The 15,965-nt window shown below is 36.1% G+C and overlaps 3 protein-coding genes across 4 annotated transcripts; 1 reads left to right on the top strand and 2 right to left on the bottom strand.

Annotated features, from left to right (window-relative positions):
* On the bottom strand, positions 1-1,816 carry LOC107905396 (probable galacturonosyltransferase-like 1). Its single transcript, XM_016832043.2, has one exon. It carries the CDS (start codon positions 1,476-1,478, stop codon positions 414-416), a length of 1,065 nt encoding a protein of 354 aa, XP_016687532.1. The 5' UTR covers positions 1,479-1,816; the 3' UTR covers positions 1-413.
* A 5,622-nt stretch (positions 1,817-7,438) lies between these two features.
* Positions 7,439-8,806, top strand: LOC107905398 (pathogenesis-related thaumatin-like protein 3.5). Its single transcript, XM_016832044.2, has 2 exons — positions 7,439-7,611; positions 7,813-8,806. Exons 1-2 carry the CDS (start codon positions 7,557-7,559, stop codon positions 8,490-8,492), a joined length of 735 nt encoding a protein of 244 aa, XP_016687533.1. The 5' UTR covers positions 7,439-7,556; the 3' UTR covers positions 8,493-8,806.
* Positions 8,807-9,167: 361 nt separating this feature from the next.
* LOC107905395 (leishmanolysin-like peptidase) lies at positions 9,168-15,525 on the bottom strand. 2 transcript variants are annotated; one of them, XM_016832041.2, is made up of 17 exons: positions 14,995-15,525; positions 13,986-14,345; positions 13,751-13,888; positions 13,533-13,665; positions 13,296-13,409; positions 13,124-13,197; positions 12,969-13,043; positions 12,610-12,702; positions 12,451-12,511; positions 11,946-12,278; positions 11,487-11,613; positions 11,278-11,377; positions 10,893-10,962; positions 10,658-10,810; positions 10,421-10,516; positions 9,801-10,123; positions 9,168-9,677 (listed from the first exon to the last, which is right to left on the bottom strand). In XM_016832041.2, the coding sequence occupies exons 1-17, from the start codon at positions 15,073-15,075 to the stop codon at positions 9,420-9,422; spliced, it is 2,589 nt and encodes an 862-aa protein (XP_016687530.2). In that variant the 5' UTR covers positions 15,076-15,525; the 3' UTR covers positions 9,168-9,419. The 2 variants fall into 2 exon arrangements, with proteins under 2 accessions (XP_016687530.2, XP_016687531.2); XM_016832042.2 differs by lacking the exon at positions 14,995-15,525 and adding an exon at positions 14,471-14,656.
* Between the last annotated feature and the right edge of the window lie 440 nt (positions 15,526-15,965).

The raw sequence follows: 15,965 nt of genomic DNA, 5'->3' as shown, positions 1-15,965 counted from the left end.
TTAAGCCAATATTTATATTTATTAAACAAAAAATAATAATCATGAAAATTCACAAGACGCCCCATAACAGCTCTTTTGCTATACAGATTTTGATGGCAGTAATCATCATACATCCGAAATGAAAATCTCAGGAACTCATTATCTGGATTTTCTTCTCCTTATTCTTCTTACAAAAAATTTCATCATGTTCAAGGTGTAAAAGATTATATGCAGTATAATATAATACCTGTTATAATCTACAACAAACAACTTTATCATCTCCCCCATTGTTCTCCTCCATCATTACGCTTCCACCCTTTCTTGATGATTCCGTCACTTTCTCAGCAAACTAACACTTGCCCAGAAAAGTTGGCAGCTAACCAATTGTAGTCCAGCTGCAAATTAACAAGCATTTCCCGTTTCTTTCAATTCAATCAAGAATCTAAAGCGAATGGAGTTTCCAGGAGATCATATGGTGCCCACAAAGCGTCCAAAGGGCAGGGTCTGTTAGCATCAAGCCTCGCCCAAGGTTTCCCTTTTCCACTCCAATGCAAAAGACTAACCGGACCAGGATGCAAATCTCTGCACAAACCTCTAAAATTATCTCCCCCGAGCCCATGCTGGTTCCATCTATGATCAACCGGCACTATATTTCCGGCGAAAACTAACAAAAATGGTGGCAAAGAACCCAATTCGTAAATCCTTATTCTTTTCTGAAGCTCCATCCATTCTTCAATCTTTGTGGTGTAGTCTCCCTCTCTCCATCGATCAAGGTCGATTACCATAACTCCGGTGTTGAAGTAACAGGGTTTGCGGTTCGCGAAAGTTAAGGATAAAGAAGGGTTAGACCAAAACGTCGGGGTAAAATAGGTGGTGAAGTTTGCATTGCAATGCTCTGGTGCGGCCAAGACTGGGTCGTCTCCAAGTGGGGTTGCGGCGAGTTTAGCTATGTCATCGACGAGAACGAGGTCCGAGTCAAGGTACACGACACGGCGGACGCATGGAGGAAGGAGATTGGCTAAGTAGCTTCGAGCGTAGTTCAAAGGGCAATCCAGAGCTGAGCGGATGGAGGTCGAAATGAGGCGCGAGACAGAGGAGTCATCAAAAGGGTAGACCCGGAAGTTGAGGTATGGGAAGGAGGAAGAGATGGTGGCGAGTAAAAACGTCGCGTTGGCCGTGGCAGAGGCTACGAAATGGAAGGCGATGTTCTGAGGGCAAGAGGAGTGTTGAAGTACCGAAAGAATAGCCGCCATGGATCCCCGGATGTAAGCCGTGTCAAGAGTCATTGCCACATGAACCGCTTGATCCGAGCACAAGATGGAGGCTTCACCGTCTGATTCATCTTCATCAACCAGCACAGCACAATCTGGAGAGTTGTAGAATTGTGGGGCTTCTTTGAATTGTTGGGTTATTGGTGTAGCGGTGACACTATTAGAGGCCAAGGCAATGACAGTGAAGAGTAACACAATGAGCAAATCAAAGCGTGGTGGTTTACTCATTAGTGAAAAAGGGAGGGTACGGTAAAGGACTACAGGAGAGGATTTGAAAACAGGGAAGGGGCTGCAAATTGGTGGCTAAGGCTGAAGGATGAGGTTACGGAAGGGGACTTTTTAAGGTGGCTGGTTAGTCTTAGAATTTTCTTTGAGGGGAAGTTGTTGTGTTCACATTGATTCTAGATTGTTTTGCTTTGCTTTGCATAATGTGTTGAATTTTGTTCTCTCTATATATATGTATTCAAAGGGGTCCACACTATGGTCCTACATCCTTTTCCATCAACTCTCAAATGCTATTTCCTCATTTCACTCAATAAAGAAAGCTTTGCATTTTGGTAAAGAATTAGAGTTTCTCTCCGATGTAATTGAGGTTTTGGTCATAGTTTATATATTTGTATGTTTTTAGTAATAAACTATGGTTGATTACGATATTTGTTGAATAACATGAAATCTCAATTTCCTAATGAATATTCGGTGTAGTGCTAATAAAATATATTGTATTTGTTAACTAAACATAAACTATAAAATTGATATGAAAAGCATTTTCTTTCTTTTTTACCAATAAATCCTCATTATTGTCTAAATAAATGAAATTGCTCTTCCTTTCATTGTATTTACTAAAGAAAGCATGGACATGGACATATATTTTGATTGAAGTTTAAGAAAAATGAAATAAATAAAAATCTATTAAAGCAATATGGTAGGGTTGTTGATGCTTCTTCATTGTAAGAACATTTTAAGTATTTAGATATGGTAAAGAATCGCAGTCCCAGAAAACAATGGTTCATCAACCAGCAAAACAATTATGCTTTGTAACCAAGTATGCTCTCTTCTATATGTATTTGCTACCTTCCATCCCCACAAAAATCACCTATCTTCATAACTTTTTTGGTACATTGCAATTTTTTTTTAAGAGAACAGATTTGAACCTTGGCATATGAGATGCCATCATAGAGTGAAATCTTACAGTATTGTTTTAATGAAAATCTTGCTTGATACTTACAAAGACTTGAAGAATGTGTTTATATATATTCAAAACAAGTAGCTAAAATAGATATACTATTTGATTTAAAAAGCTATATATATATATTATCAGCTATCACACACAACTGGGGGAAAAAAAGAAGAAGAAAGGTTAAGATTTTATTACTTGATTATTTACTTTTTTGTTTTAAGGTGGTGTCTCAAATTTTTGGTGATTTTGAACTTTATTGATGGATGAGTAATTGCCTGTCATCACCAACTTTTGGCATAAATGTATACACGATTTAACATAGTAATTGGAAGGGGTTGAGTTGAGTTAGGGAAATAATGGGGGTAGTCATTCTCCCATATCATAGCCATCATCATTCATCACACTATCGACCCATCCCTGTAACATGCCGCTGTAATACGGATATGCATGTAACATGCAGCGCAAGGCAGTGATATATGATATTGTTGGGATAAAACATAGAATAAAGGATTCGAATTTCCATTTTTATCAAATAATTATGCAAATTTTAATATAAATTTAAATCAAACGCTTAAACCTAAGCTTTGGTAAACACTTAAAAGCAGATTCTAAGGTCACCGACAAACTCCCAGACCAGAGTGGTCATAAAAGTCGGCTCAAATGAGCTGCCCAGCACATGCTTCAATCATATCTGTCTCTTTTTTGGATCCAAAGTCATTCCAAAAGTATTATAAAAGGTATATATTCTACCGTGTTTCAGTTCAGTACAATTATGGAACAGGACGAACAATGGGTCCAAACTCGTTAACCCTTCTGAATAAATGAAAATCTTATTGGTGTTGAAATTTTGCGTGTTCCTCTTTTTGATTTAATCCATTAAAAGAAATAAATGTTTCTTTTTATCTGCAAGATCAAACAATTTGACATAAAATATGTGTATTTTCATCTACTTACAGAGAAGCTTCTTCAACCATGAGACTGAAGTTTCCAGCACACCAAAGTTTACATAAGCGTGGACCATGGTTCATGTCAAATGGTTCTTAGTATTATACGAATCAGTGAAAGAAATAGCCTATTTTATTTTTGAATAATTTAATAGTATTAAGCATTCGTTAATCCTAGGCCAAGATTATCCATTTCAGCCGCAACAACTTGCACAAAAACTGCTTCATGTTATGTCACTCAACCGTACATTGATGGTCACTTAATGCTTGGAAGATGGAAACACACCCAGGCAAGCCTGACCCTATTATGAGGAGCTTAGAGCTTTTGATTCAGTTCAAGCACACGTCCCCATTTTGTTTAGATGTGGAATCAATGACATTCACTTTTTTTTCATGCATTTTTTCACTCATAAAATTAAAAGAAGTCAAAATTTATGGAAAAAATAATTAATTAATAATAAGGTTTCATATTGGTAATGGTTGACCTAGCTTTTGTCATATATGAAGACGCCATCGAGAGCTTCTGAGTAATTTCACAAATGTAGACGTTCAAATTCAGGAAATGTAGTCTATGAATCTGTATGTTCACTAGGCCCCAAACTCGTCTTCTCCATTTTATTGTCTCTTTATATCTAATTTGAAAGATTTAATGCTTATGAAGTTTAGTAGGTTTTTTGGGAAGAATAATATTATCGGTGTCGGATTTAATGCATCTACAGTAATGTAAAATATTTATTTATTTAAATCACAACATCGAACCAGAACAATATATAGATATAAAAATTAAAAAATAGAAAATAAAATTAGATCGAAATATTATACTGATAGTTGAGGCATGTTTTGACAATTTCCTTAAGATAGATTAGGCCGCTCTTTTAGTGCTGGAGAAACGTTGGTCGACTGTCAAGGTGCAACAACAAGATGAGCACGACTGCAGTGATCAACGAACAGTGGCATTGCCTTCATCTATCACCAGAGAACAGTTTGAAAAATACATATTTCACACTTGATAACTAACCGATGTGAAACTAAACTTTCCATTTTCCTCAATATAATTCACAAGTGGTTTACTTTGAGCATCAATTTCTCATTCATCACTCAACCATTTTGAGCATATGATATACCACTGTAAAGGTCTCATGGAGTAAAATATAAAACAATAATTTAATGATTCAAATATTTACCTTTACTAATTGAGAATATATTTCAAAGCTTTCAAGAAATCTATTTTTTTTCCAACATTATCATGGCTTGTATGTCTTAAAGATCAAACATTTTTCTCTATGGCTTAATTTTTAATTAAATTTTTATACAATTTTCTTTAATATGTATGTTTTGGATTTTATTTTTAATGTATTTGAAACTTGGGACTCTTTTCCTTGATTGCAATGTTTTATACAGAATTATCTATTCGAACAAAAAAAAAAACAAAAACAGGCGCTAAACTCTAAGCCGAGAAACCTAATGGCTTACAGCTTTAGTCCTACAAACAAAATGGGGCCGCAATAAAAAATTAAAAATCTTGAAACTGGTGGATCAGATGAGTGCAGGATTCTTCGATCAAATGGGGCCTCATCTCAAACATGACTGATAAGTGATAGCAACAATTGAAGCCCATACGTACTTTCGACAAAATTAGTACTTGAAGCAGAACTCTATGATCAACAGCCAAATCATGCGATGGCCGTCTCAAAGTAGTTTGTGAAAGAAAGACTCCACCTTCATTTTGATCGTATAGGTCCTTTACAGCGCCAATAAAACCACTTATATGGGAGGCTCACGGGCCAGATTCATTGTTAAAATTTTTAGGTCCAACCCCAATGCATCCACTTCATCCTTTTACATAACTAAGGTTAACTTTGTAAAATATTTTTTAATTACGTTTAATTGAATTGTAAAAGTTTCAAAATTGTATCAATCTCGTCTTTTTATTAGCTAAATTATCAATTAAGGTTTTAAATATCGGTTTCGATCAATGTGAAGTATATTTAAAATATATAGATCAATTTGTAAATCCGTTTATACATATCACATAGATAATTTAGATTTGACAATTAATATATATATGAAGTAAATACAAGTATTTACAATTTAATCCACACACGTATTTTAAACAAGCCTAACATGACATTGGAGTTGCTGAAGGTAATGACAAAACTAATAAAAAATCATTATCGCTACAATATTGATACTAAAAGATTAGATTAGAATGTGTTGAATGAATTAGGATACAGTCTAATAAAAAATAGCTCAAGAATGTCTAAAATTGGTAAGACTTGAAGAATGCAAATGAATTGAATTCGGAACATAGAAAGCAAAGTTAGGCTCCTAAAAGGAATTGCAGTAATCTGTCATCAACCTTATATTGCTTAAACATGCAGCAGGGGAAGTATCAAATGAACGATTGGATTTTAGAAAGAGACTGAAAATTGATTACGTTCATTATTTCTACCTACCTGTGCTTCAAGGATGTTTGCCAGAATCGCTATTTTCATCCAACAATCCAATTCATTCACGAGTTTACTGTATAAAACTGATGCCTTGATTGCTTCCTAATTAATTTGAAGGTTAAGGGTTGGTTTGGTTTAGCGGGATTTTCTTCTTAGGGAAATGAATGAATCCTCATGAATTTATTTTAGTTAGAATACGATCCGTAGCTACCAAATATGAAATCGTTTCTCACACATTTCATATCCTTGAAAAAGGGTTTTTATTGTTTTTTAAGTAATAGTTGATTGTCAAATTTTTTAATCAAAGTGGATTGAAAGGTAATTAAAAGTTGGTTATTGAGTTCTCATCATCGGGGTGTGGCCAAATGAGACACTTTTGCCGGTTATTGTCAACTTTATTTTGCATGTGTTAGGTTTTCCTCTGTTCCCATCCAACTCCATTATTGCATCACTTGTTTGTTCCGTGTTATGTGTTTTTAATCTCAGCCCTTGGGGTTAGGGTTAGGGTTAGGGTTAGGGTTAGGGTTAGGGTTAGGATTATGATTATGGTTATGGTGCTAAAAGAGGTTATGGTTAAGGGAGGTATCTTCTGCTGTCTCCTTGTCAAAAACAAACATGGCAATGTCTGCAAAAGATTTAGATTCGATGTTGTTTGCCATTCACCGCATTATCAGACAAGCTTCGATCAGCTGTATCAATATGCCAAAAAAGGAAACAAACCTGCAGAGAAGTGTTTCATGTTTGGATTGAAGGAAAATGAGAACAAAGTCGAAACCCAAGAAATATATTACCGGAAATGCAATGATTAAGTCCCATAATAATGATTAAAAGAAGGGATTTTGGGTGGAGTTAAAATGAGATTAAAGAGGGGGTGATTATGGATTAATTAAGAAAGCTAATGGGGAATGGTGGTGGAAAATATAGAAAAGGCAGCTCGTGGGGGTTGTGGGGGGGGTGTTGGGAATGGCAGGTTGTGCTGATGTTGGCCACGTTTGTGAGATCAAATCTATTATGTTATGTTGCTTCACGACACACCATGATCACCAATCAACCTAGTCGTCTCACTCTTTAATCCTTTTTTTCTCTTTGCATCCTATGTATGTTTAAAACTGTCTCTTAATCATGCCCAATAATAATAACATTGGATATTTCTTTTTCTAAAATCTAAATTATTTGTCTATGAAGATCCACTTTTATGCTTAAATCAGTGAATGAAAAAAGTAAAAAGATGAAGTAAAGAGTGTATTTTGGAAAGATTTACTAATAATTCAGGCAATTTTATTGATTGAGTTCCAAGATAATGAAAGAACATATATATGTTGTATGACTCTTTCAAGATTTGGACCTTGATTCTTGGTTAAGGTACCAACCTGTTAAGCCTATGGCCAGGCCTGTAGGAAATTCAAATTGGAACTATCCCAACCCACCATGAAAAGATAGGGTTAAAACTTTTAATGTGTAAAAGAAAATGTAAAAGTTTTTGATAATTCTTTCAAAACTGAAAAATCAAATCTTGTTAATTTGTTTTTTTTTTTTCAATAAAACAAGCTAATCTTGTTCACGAAAAGATAGGGCGACCTTTATATATTTGCAACCTAATTTTATGGGGAACTGGCCTATTATAAATACGATAACATTCTATGTAGTTCCCCACATCATCCCAATTCTCCTTGCATCAAATCATTTAAATCCTTCCCATTTTCTTCTCAAATCTCTGCTTCTTCACAAAGCAGTAATGGCGATTTCCTCTGGGATTTATCTTCTTTTTCTACTGAATTTCTTCTCATTTGGTAAATGCATTCCCTTTATTTGCATTAGAACATTATTCTTTTCTGTTTCTTTTCCATTGTTTATTTTATGGTTTATGTAATAAAAGCTTTTATCTTTTCCACTTGAAGATGAGTATTTAGAATCAATGCTCAGTCGATGGTTCAAATTTTTTATTCAAATATATAACATTGACTGAACTTTGCTTATAACAACGATTTCAGGGACGATATTTTCTTCAGCAACAAGCTTTACACTCGAAAATCGTTGTAGTTTCACAGTATGGCCTGGTTCCCTGACCGCAAATGGCCCTCCCCTTGGTGATGGTGGTTTTGTATTGGCTCCTGGTTCATCATCCCGACTCCAGCCTCCACCTGGTTGGTCTGGTCGCTTTTGGGGTCGAACTGGCTGCAATTTCGATAACTCTGGCTCAGGCAAATGTGTAACCGGTGACTGTGGTGGCGCGTTAAAATGCAACGGCGGTGGCATCCCACCCGTTTCCCTGATCGAATTCACCCTTAATGGACATGACAATAAGGACTTTTATGACATTAGTCTCGTAGATGGTTACAACATGGCCGTAGCAGTCAAGGCAGTTGGTGGTACAGGGACTTGCCAATATGCAGGTTGCGTCAATGACCTCAACACAAATTGCCCCGCCGAGTTACAGATGATGGACTCAGGTTCTGTCGTCGCTTGTAAAAGCGCCTGTGCCGCCTTCAACATGCCGGAATATTGCTGCACTGGTGCACATGGTACGCCTCAGACTTGCTCACCTACGAAGTACTCACAATTGTTCAAAAATGCATGCCCTACGGCTTACAGTTATGCTTACGATGACGCCACTAGTACCATGACTTGCACCGGGGCGGATTATCTGATCACATTTTGTCCAACCAGCTGATGAACATGATCTTGATTTGATTGATAACCCATGTTTTATTTGGTACTACTTATCACTCTATCGTTTAAACCTGATTGGATTGCAAGGTTTTAAAGTTAAAAACACTTCAGCCGATAGTTTGCTTCATCTGTCTAGAATAGATGCAAAGTTAGGTTTTAATTAAGGATTTATGTTTAGATATAAAGATTGTGGTTTGGTTTGGTTTGTTTGGTGAGAAAATAATTAGTGTATGAATATGAAAAGCATTATTCACCAATCTAATGATAATATTCAAGAACCGAGAAATAAAAAGACAAGTCATAAGCTTTGCGTGAGCCACAGCTTCTATGGAGGATGCATGGTTTTTGAAAATATGACAAATACAAGTGTTGTTGTTCTTATGTTTTTAACGAGAATCCAAGTAAACCTCGACTTACTTTTTTACTTCAAACGGATAAAAAACTCTCTTATGGATGAAACCAATTTTAAAGGTGTTTAAAACCTTAATTTAAGGTTATTACGTCACTCCTTTTTGCACTTCATAATGAAGAACCATAAATTTGCTTTAGAAACAAATAAAAGAGTACTTGTTTTTCCTTTTTCTGAATAAATTACGAAACAATTACCGCCTGTATTACTAAAATGAACTAGTTTTGAGCATCGTAAGAGAAAGGACATACTGAGATAAGTACAAAATTAATGAGAATTTTGCTTTCCTTTCAAGGCCTTCGGCCAACAGTAAATGAGGTTTTTTTTTTTTGGGGGGGGGGGTTGTTTTCTCTACAAGTGGCTTTCATCTTTCAAAGCCTAATGATGTCCAAATTTTCTAATTGATTTTGGGGCCAAGCACAAACAAACTCTACAGCTGGGACACAGTATTATGTGCCACCTTTACTATGCTAGAATCCTAGAAAATTACAAGTCAAAAATTAGAAGAACAATTAGAGCCTATGACTGACTATATTCTATAGATGTTCTTTTCAAAGATGTATTGCTTGAAAATAAGCTAGTTCGCAACCAGTTAAACCACGAAAGCTTCAACTCACCAGTGCCGGTGCATTGGCCATCACCTTCCTCCTCACTACTAAAAAGTGTTTGGTCTGAGCAGTCTAGTGAAGCTCCACATGCTAAATTATATGACTGACATGCTGAATGGCATACTCGTAATCTGTTGTCCCCATCATTATCACATTTTTGGATAGAAATCTAGTGTCATATAGATTAAGCATTTTTTAGGGTCGAGCTCCTGAGATTGGTTATAAATGGAGAAAATAGGTACTACAAAAGAAAAATGCTTGGAAATAGAAGAGCAGGGATGAGTAACTTTACCCAGCAGGCTAGTTGCTTCGCAGCTGCATCACAGTAGCTGCTCCCGAAGAGATTATTAAATAATTTTTTAGCACCGCCAGGGAACAGACGGTAGTAATTCGGCATGACAACAACTTCTTCTAGCTGCTGCAATATACTTGCCTCACTGGGTGCACAGTGTTGCCCAGACAACTCCCTCTCCAACACATTTTTGCATACTGAAAGACTGGAGAGGAGTGTGGAGCTGTTCTGGCATGTGTAGCCTGCATAGTCAGAGCAGCGGAACTCACAAACTCCATTGTCACAGACCCCACCATGTAGGCTGCATTGTTCATCGCAGACAGCTGCATAAAATTCCAAGTAAAACAGTCTGAGTGAAAATTAAAGGGAACTAATTGACTGACTGTATTTATCCCCTCATGCAGGCATGAATAGGTATCTATGAATGCATTAGTATGTTGAAGCAGCAGTCAACGATGTCACAAGCTAGAACCCTCAAAGTTTACTCCACAAACACAGAAACTTACAGAAAACCATTAATAGGATAGAATAAAACATGTATACTCCAAAAGTTACATAAATAAATAACTATTCAGTAACTCTAAGAATATTTTCCAACTTAAATATTTATAACACTATACCTGTAGAGCAATCAACTCCGGTACGGCCATTTTCACATTCACAAACCCCATTTGACAGACACTTTCCACGCCCATTGCAATAGTTAGGGCAAGATCCTGGAATTTATAAGACAAGAGGACAAAGGAAAATAAGATCAATTTATTGAAAAGGATTAGTTAGGAAGAGAGTTCATATACGAGGTTTTGTATAACACGATGTCTAAATAATGGAATACAGATGGATCCTTGAGAGCTCACTTTTACTACAATCATGACCATGGAATCCAAGAAAGCAATGACATTTTCCATTGACACAGTCACCATTCAAATTACAAGAATTGGCACATTGCTCTGACACAGAAACAGGGCGATTGCTACAGAGTTCGTTGTAAGCAGGACAAATCAATTCTCCTACAGATAAAACATCAAAAGAAATTATTAATGCATATAGATAGGATCTTATTGATTAAAAAGTTAAGCAGATCAAAATTACCATTAAATCCAGGGAACTGAACTGGTCCACCAGCTTCAGGACATGCCTTCCAAATACCATCCACAGCAACCTAGAAAGAACAATTATTTAACAAAATTAATGATAAACTCCGAGGTGGAAAGAGTATAAACCTCAATGAGCCAGTGCTTCTTTGCCAAATTTAACTCTCTTTTTTTAAGCTCGAAATTTAACATTTAATGTTATAAATAAAAAGGGTATTTTCATTCAGCCATGGCATGACTGAAAGAAGATTTGTTTTAATTTGGACATTGCAGTAAATCAACATTTGCCAAAGAACTATATTTTGAAAAAAATACAATGACAGCCCACAAAGGTCATAACTCTCAAGCTATAAGGCTGCTTTTACACAAACACCAATCCATACCTCTAAAGAGTTATTTACACATCTGTGCTGATAACAACCATTTCCTTGGGTGATAGAACCCCGTACAAAACCAGTACGTACTAAGGACGAAGCCATGCACCTATTCATCACAAAAGAAAATTCATCAGCCATTGCCTTACAAGGTCAAACTGTGTCCCATGTAAGAAAAAAGTTTATGTCCCGCAGAAGTTTATAAGGTCAAAACACACCTAGAGTTGCTCCCTCTTACTTCACCTAACATTCTGTCTGGGGCCCTTGCACTGTTAGTATCTGTACAAGATCCATCGGAGTAAGCCACAAAGTATGTGCAATAATCAGCCAGAGAAGACTGGCCACCTGCAAAGGTCAAAAATAGAAGTTCATAAACCTTACAAGGACCAAACTAAAAATCCAACTATGTTGATAACCATTAAAGGTATTCCACTAAATGCCCATATCTTGAAACCATTTCATTGACTAGCATACTTGAGTTGCATGAAGAACATCAGCATCAGTTTAGGAAGTACATTTTGATGTAAACCAACATTAAAAATAACTTTCTTTATGTGTGAGCTAATCGAAATTTCATGTCAATACAGTGATTCTTCAATCTTCACAAATAATTCTAGGGCTCAGACAGTCTCAAAACATAAATGAGACAGATAAAAAGAACCAAATGAGAAAAATACCCTTGTTAGCCAGAGGAAAATACCGAGCCCATTTAGGTAGGTCTCCACTATAAGTTACAATCGGGCAGTAACCCTCTGCTTCCCTGTTATATGTACAACCAGAAAAATTGGTTGTGTTGCAATGATAAGCCCCCTTCCAGAGATTGCAAGGAGAAGTAATAAAATCAGTTCCTTGGTTGCGACCCCAATCAAGATGATCTGCCATGCTATAGTTAGCTTGATACCATCCACTATCCTCCAACAAAGCCAAAGTCATTTTTGAAACCACTGATCTTGTATCCACAGATCCTGTCATTATTTCATTCATCAAAAGCCTCTTTTCCCAATGAGATCCTGCAGCCAAGTCATCACTCAAGCATTTAGGACCAAACTGCTGCATCTTCAATTAAGAACCTTATTATGTATTGTACACTAGTTTTTAGATGGTTTCCAAGAGTTAAAAATCCCAAACCAGCACCTCAATAAAGTGGAAAGAGACAAAAATAACAGGGACAGAAGTCAATACCTGATGTGCCACGTCCTCCCCCATCTTCTAGCTCTAAGCCCGTAAAATTTTCTGAGAATGCCTGTCAATTAAACTATCAACTATTTGTTTGATTTTCTTATTTTGTTTTTCAGTAATCTAAAGCCACAAAACTCAGCACAACTGAGAAGTTAACAATACCCCATAATGATGTCGTGAGTGCATGACAACACGTGGAAGCACTACACGAGTTACCATCCTTCCAAGCTTTTCATCCATGCTCTGTTCAGTAACCTGCAAATTGCACAGAAATGACCGTGTGATAGTAAGGTTCTAAATTACATCCATGAAATACTCACACAATAAGAAACATAGGCTTTTCTTATTGGTAGTGACAAGACATAAGCAACAGAGTCTCAAAAGCATTCATACAACTATGAAGTCAAACACCATTTTCAAAGGCAAAGAACAAGTCCTGAGGATTTGTGCTTTGACTTCAGAAAGTTTATCACACAAATAGTTTATCAAGGGCATATTAATTCTAGATGTCAAGCAATTACCTTACTACGCCTCCTTTTTCTCTCGTCTCTAAAGTGGGCAAAAGCATGCGGATCAAAGCCAAGAACGTGCATAACCTGGAACAAGATTAGACGAGTGTTTAGGACATGAAATTTCCTTCTATCCTTCTATGCTAATGAAAATAAAATCGTCAAACCTCGTGGATAAGAGTAGCTGAAAGTAAAGTCTCTGCTTCAGCTGTTAAATGTCGAGGAGCAACATTCACGTGGCCTACAAAACAGAAGTTGGCCATTGCTTCTGATTTTAGATTTCTACTGCACATGACAGCAACATATTCCACGATTAGAGATGGAGAAACAAGAAATTACCAGCAATTGCACGGCCCCATTGGTCACGTTCACATGCTACCGCCCATGCCAAAGTGTTGCCAGTGGTAGGTCTCGTAGTCACAAGCAGGACCAAGTCCGCATCAACAACACCCTCTGCAAGAAAATTTAAAGATTTAACATATACAAAAGAACAAACCTAACAGGAAAATACTCTTAGAGGCCACATTCAAGATGAAAGTAGAATCTGAACAAAGAAATGGAACTGCAATGAGATACCTTCAATATATTCACGTGGAAGTTGCACACCTCCATCTTGTCCACATGCAGAATATCCACTCAATCTCAAATTCCCTTTCACAGGCTCTACAGCCAAGGCTCTCTTAAACCAGTCAGCTGTCTGTCCTAGAGCCTTCACAAAATTTCTTTTGAAAGTCAGCATTTGATTAATCATAACTCAAAGAAAAGAAAACATATTTGTAAATACAAAGTAAAACCTCGCGAAGGCAATGACGTTTATCCTCCCCGGATATATCATCCAAAGTGCAATTATACCAACAGCCACCATAAATTGGAGGACCACCATGGGGATTGCAGGAGGGTAATCCAGGAGAACTCACAGGAGGCTCCCCAAGCTGGAAACGAACAAACAAACACCAAATATCCAACATTAGATTCACAACCATGACCAGACCAGCAATATGGAGTTTATAGGAAACATATAGGACCCACCTTCACAATGTCACCAACTTTTCGACAATCTCTATCCCGTGAGTGACCAACAGCATCATAATTTAAATAAATTCTTATAGGTTGCTTAGCATCCTTTGTATGCCCAAGCAATTCAGGAACCCCAAGCAACGACCTTCCTTTGTGGTGGACATGATCTGGGATATCGGAATGTTCATAAACCTGAGGGGTAACCGAGTAAATATTACGACCTGGTCGTGTCCTCTGCTCAATTATCTGGTCATGAATACATGAATGTGAGACAATGTTTTCACTACTTCCTCTTTCTGGGACTTCCCACTGCAGATGATTCTCCCTAAATTTTGCAGCAGAAGCTTCAAACCATAAGAATATCAATAAAATCTGCAGTAGAAACCAGAAAAGCTTGAGTTTAAAGGGAAATGCACAAACAAGAAACCCCAAAATAAAAAACGAAGAACTCTATGCAACAACGGATCTAATAAAACAGAGCGACGAGTGGCTAATACCGGCACAAAGATTAATTTTTTGCAAATCATGAGCTCCGATTTAGCTTACTTGATGTGACGTTGACCCCAAAAATTTCAACTTCAAGTAACTCAAAAGTAATAAATTGGGGATATAGCAAAAAGCAGTAAATGTATGAGTTCCAGCTACTTTTCAGATTTCATTAAACTAAGAGCTCACATTTTTACCAACAACTAATCCTTAGTAAACACCTTCCAGAAAAGGAAAGCGCAGCAAAAAAGGAAACTAATTACGACGAATTAACTAAATATAAATAAAACTATGAAGTACAAAAAAGAAACATCTTTATACGAAGAAACAAACAAACAATTTTTCTTGATATACATATAAACAGTAATGTTCGAAATATCTCTTCCTTGTCGAACTAATTTGTCCTTGACACCAAAAGCTCTGCAACATTTTGTACTTATTTCCACAATCAAAAGCATACACCTTCCAGCCCTTTTACTATTCAAACAGTTTTTTTTTTTTCAAAAAAGAAATTAAAGTGAAATGGGAACTTTACCTTGAATATAATGGCGGCAAATCGAAGCTTAAAACCAAATCTGACTACGGTTGTTGAACCAAAGCGGATTAGGAGCTCCATTAAATATCTAAAAAGTAGACACTAACTCATCTAATCTCTATCGATTCTTCAATCGAGTTTACCACCAATAAAACCAACCCTTCCATCCACATTTCGACACCAAAATCCAATCCGAAAACCTTCCCAACAAAAAACAATTTTACGAAGCTCTTTCGATTTGTAGAAGCCCAAACAAACAAAAGAAGGAAAGGAATATAATGGTGAATAACTTACAATTTAAAAAAAAACAAAAAACAAAAAAATGGATTATTCTCGTGCAGTGAATCAACACTGCTAGAAAGACAAGATTTGTAAATTTTCTTTATCTGGCTTTCCCATGTGTCTGGTTTTTTCTCTATTCTATTATGAGAGATGAGAAACAGTGACAGTGAAGAAAAAAAGAGGGAAATGAAGAGAGAGGAGAGGAAATGATATATATTATTATATATAAAATATCAGCAGATGTTGTTGGGGGTGGGTGGAGACCATCATTTTTTATTCTATTATCATTGGCAAATTTTTTTGGTTTACATATGCTCTCACTCCTTCTACACTTTGGGCTTTTAAGAATTAGTCTTTTTCCAAGAATTTAGGTGTAGTTTGATTTTGAAAAATATTCTTTTCCATTTCTAAAGAATTTTATTTTTATGCAAAATTTTGATTTGAAACATAGATATAAGAAAAACATGTTTATTACCTATTTTTATACTATAGAAATATAAGAAATAAAATAAAATAAGTCCTACATTTGTATAGATTCGATCTAGTGTAAGAGATTTGATATATAAAACTAAATTTTATTATTTTTTCTATTTCTTGCATATTTTAATTTACTTAAAACTATTTCTATAAATTTTCAACCAGTGTTTCTAGAAGCTAAAGGAAGTCTTAGGCTTGAAAGTATATAATTT

Source organism: Gossypium hirsutum, chromosome D05, assembly GCF_007990345.1.
Source record: "Gossypium hirsutum isolate 1008001.06 chromosome D05, Gossypium_hirsutum_v2.1, whole genome shotgun sequence".
Classification (NCBI taxonomy): Eukaryota; Viridiplantae; Streptophyta; class Magnoliopsida; order Malvales; family Malvaceae; genus Gossypium; species Gossypium hirsutum.
The sequence above is the reverse complement of the archived record's forward strand: the minus strand, read 5'-3'. Positions and strand labels throughout refer to the sequence as shown.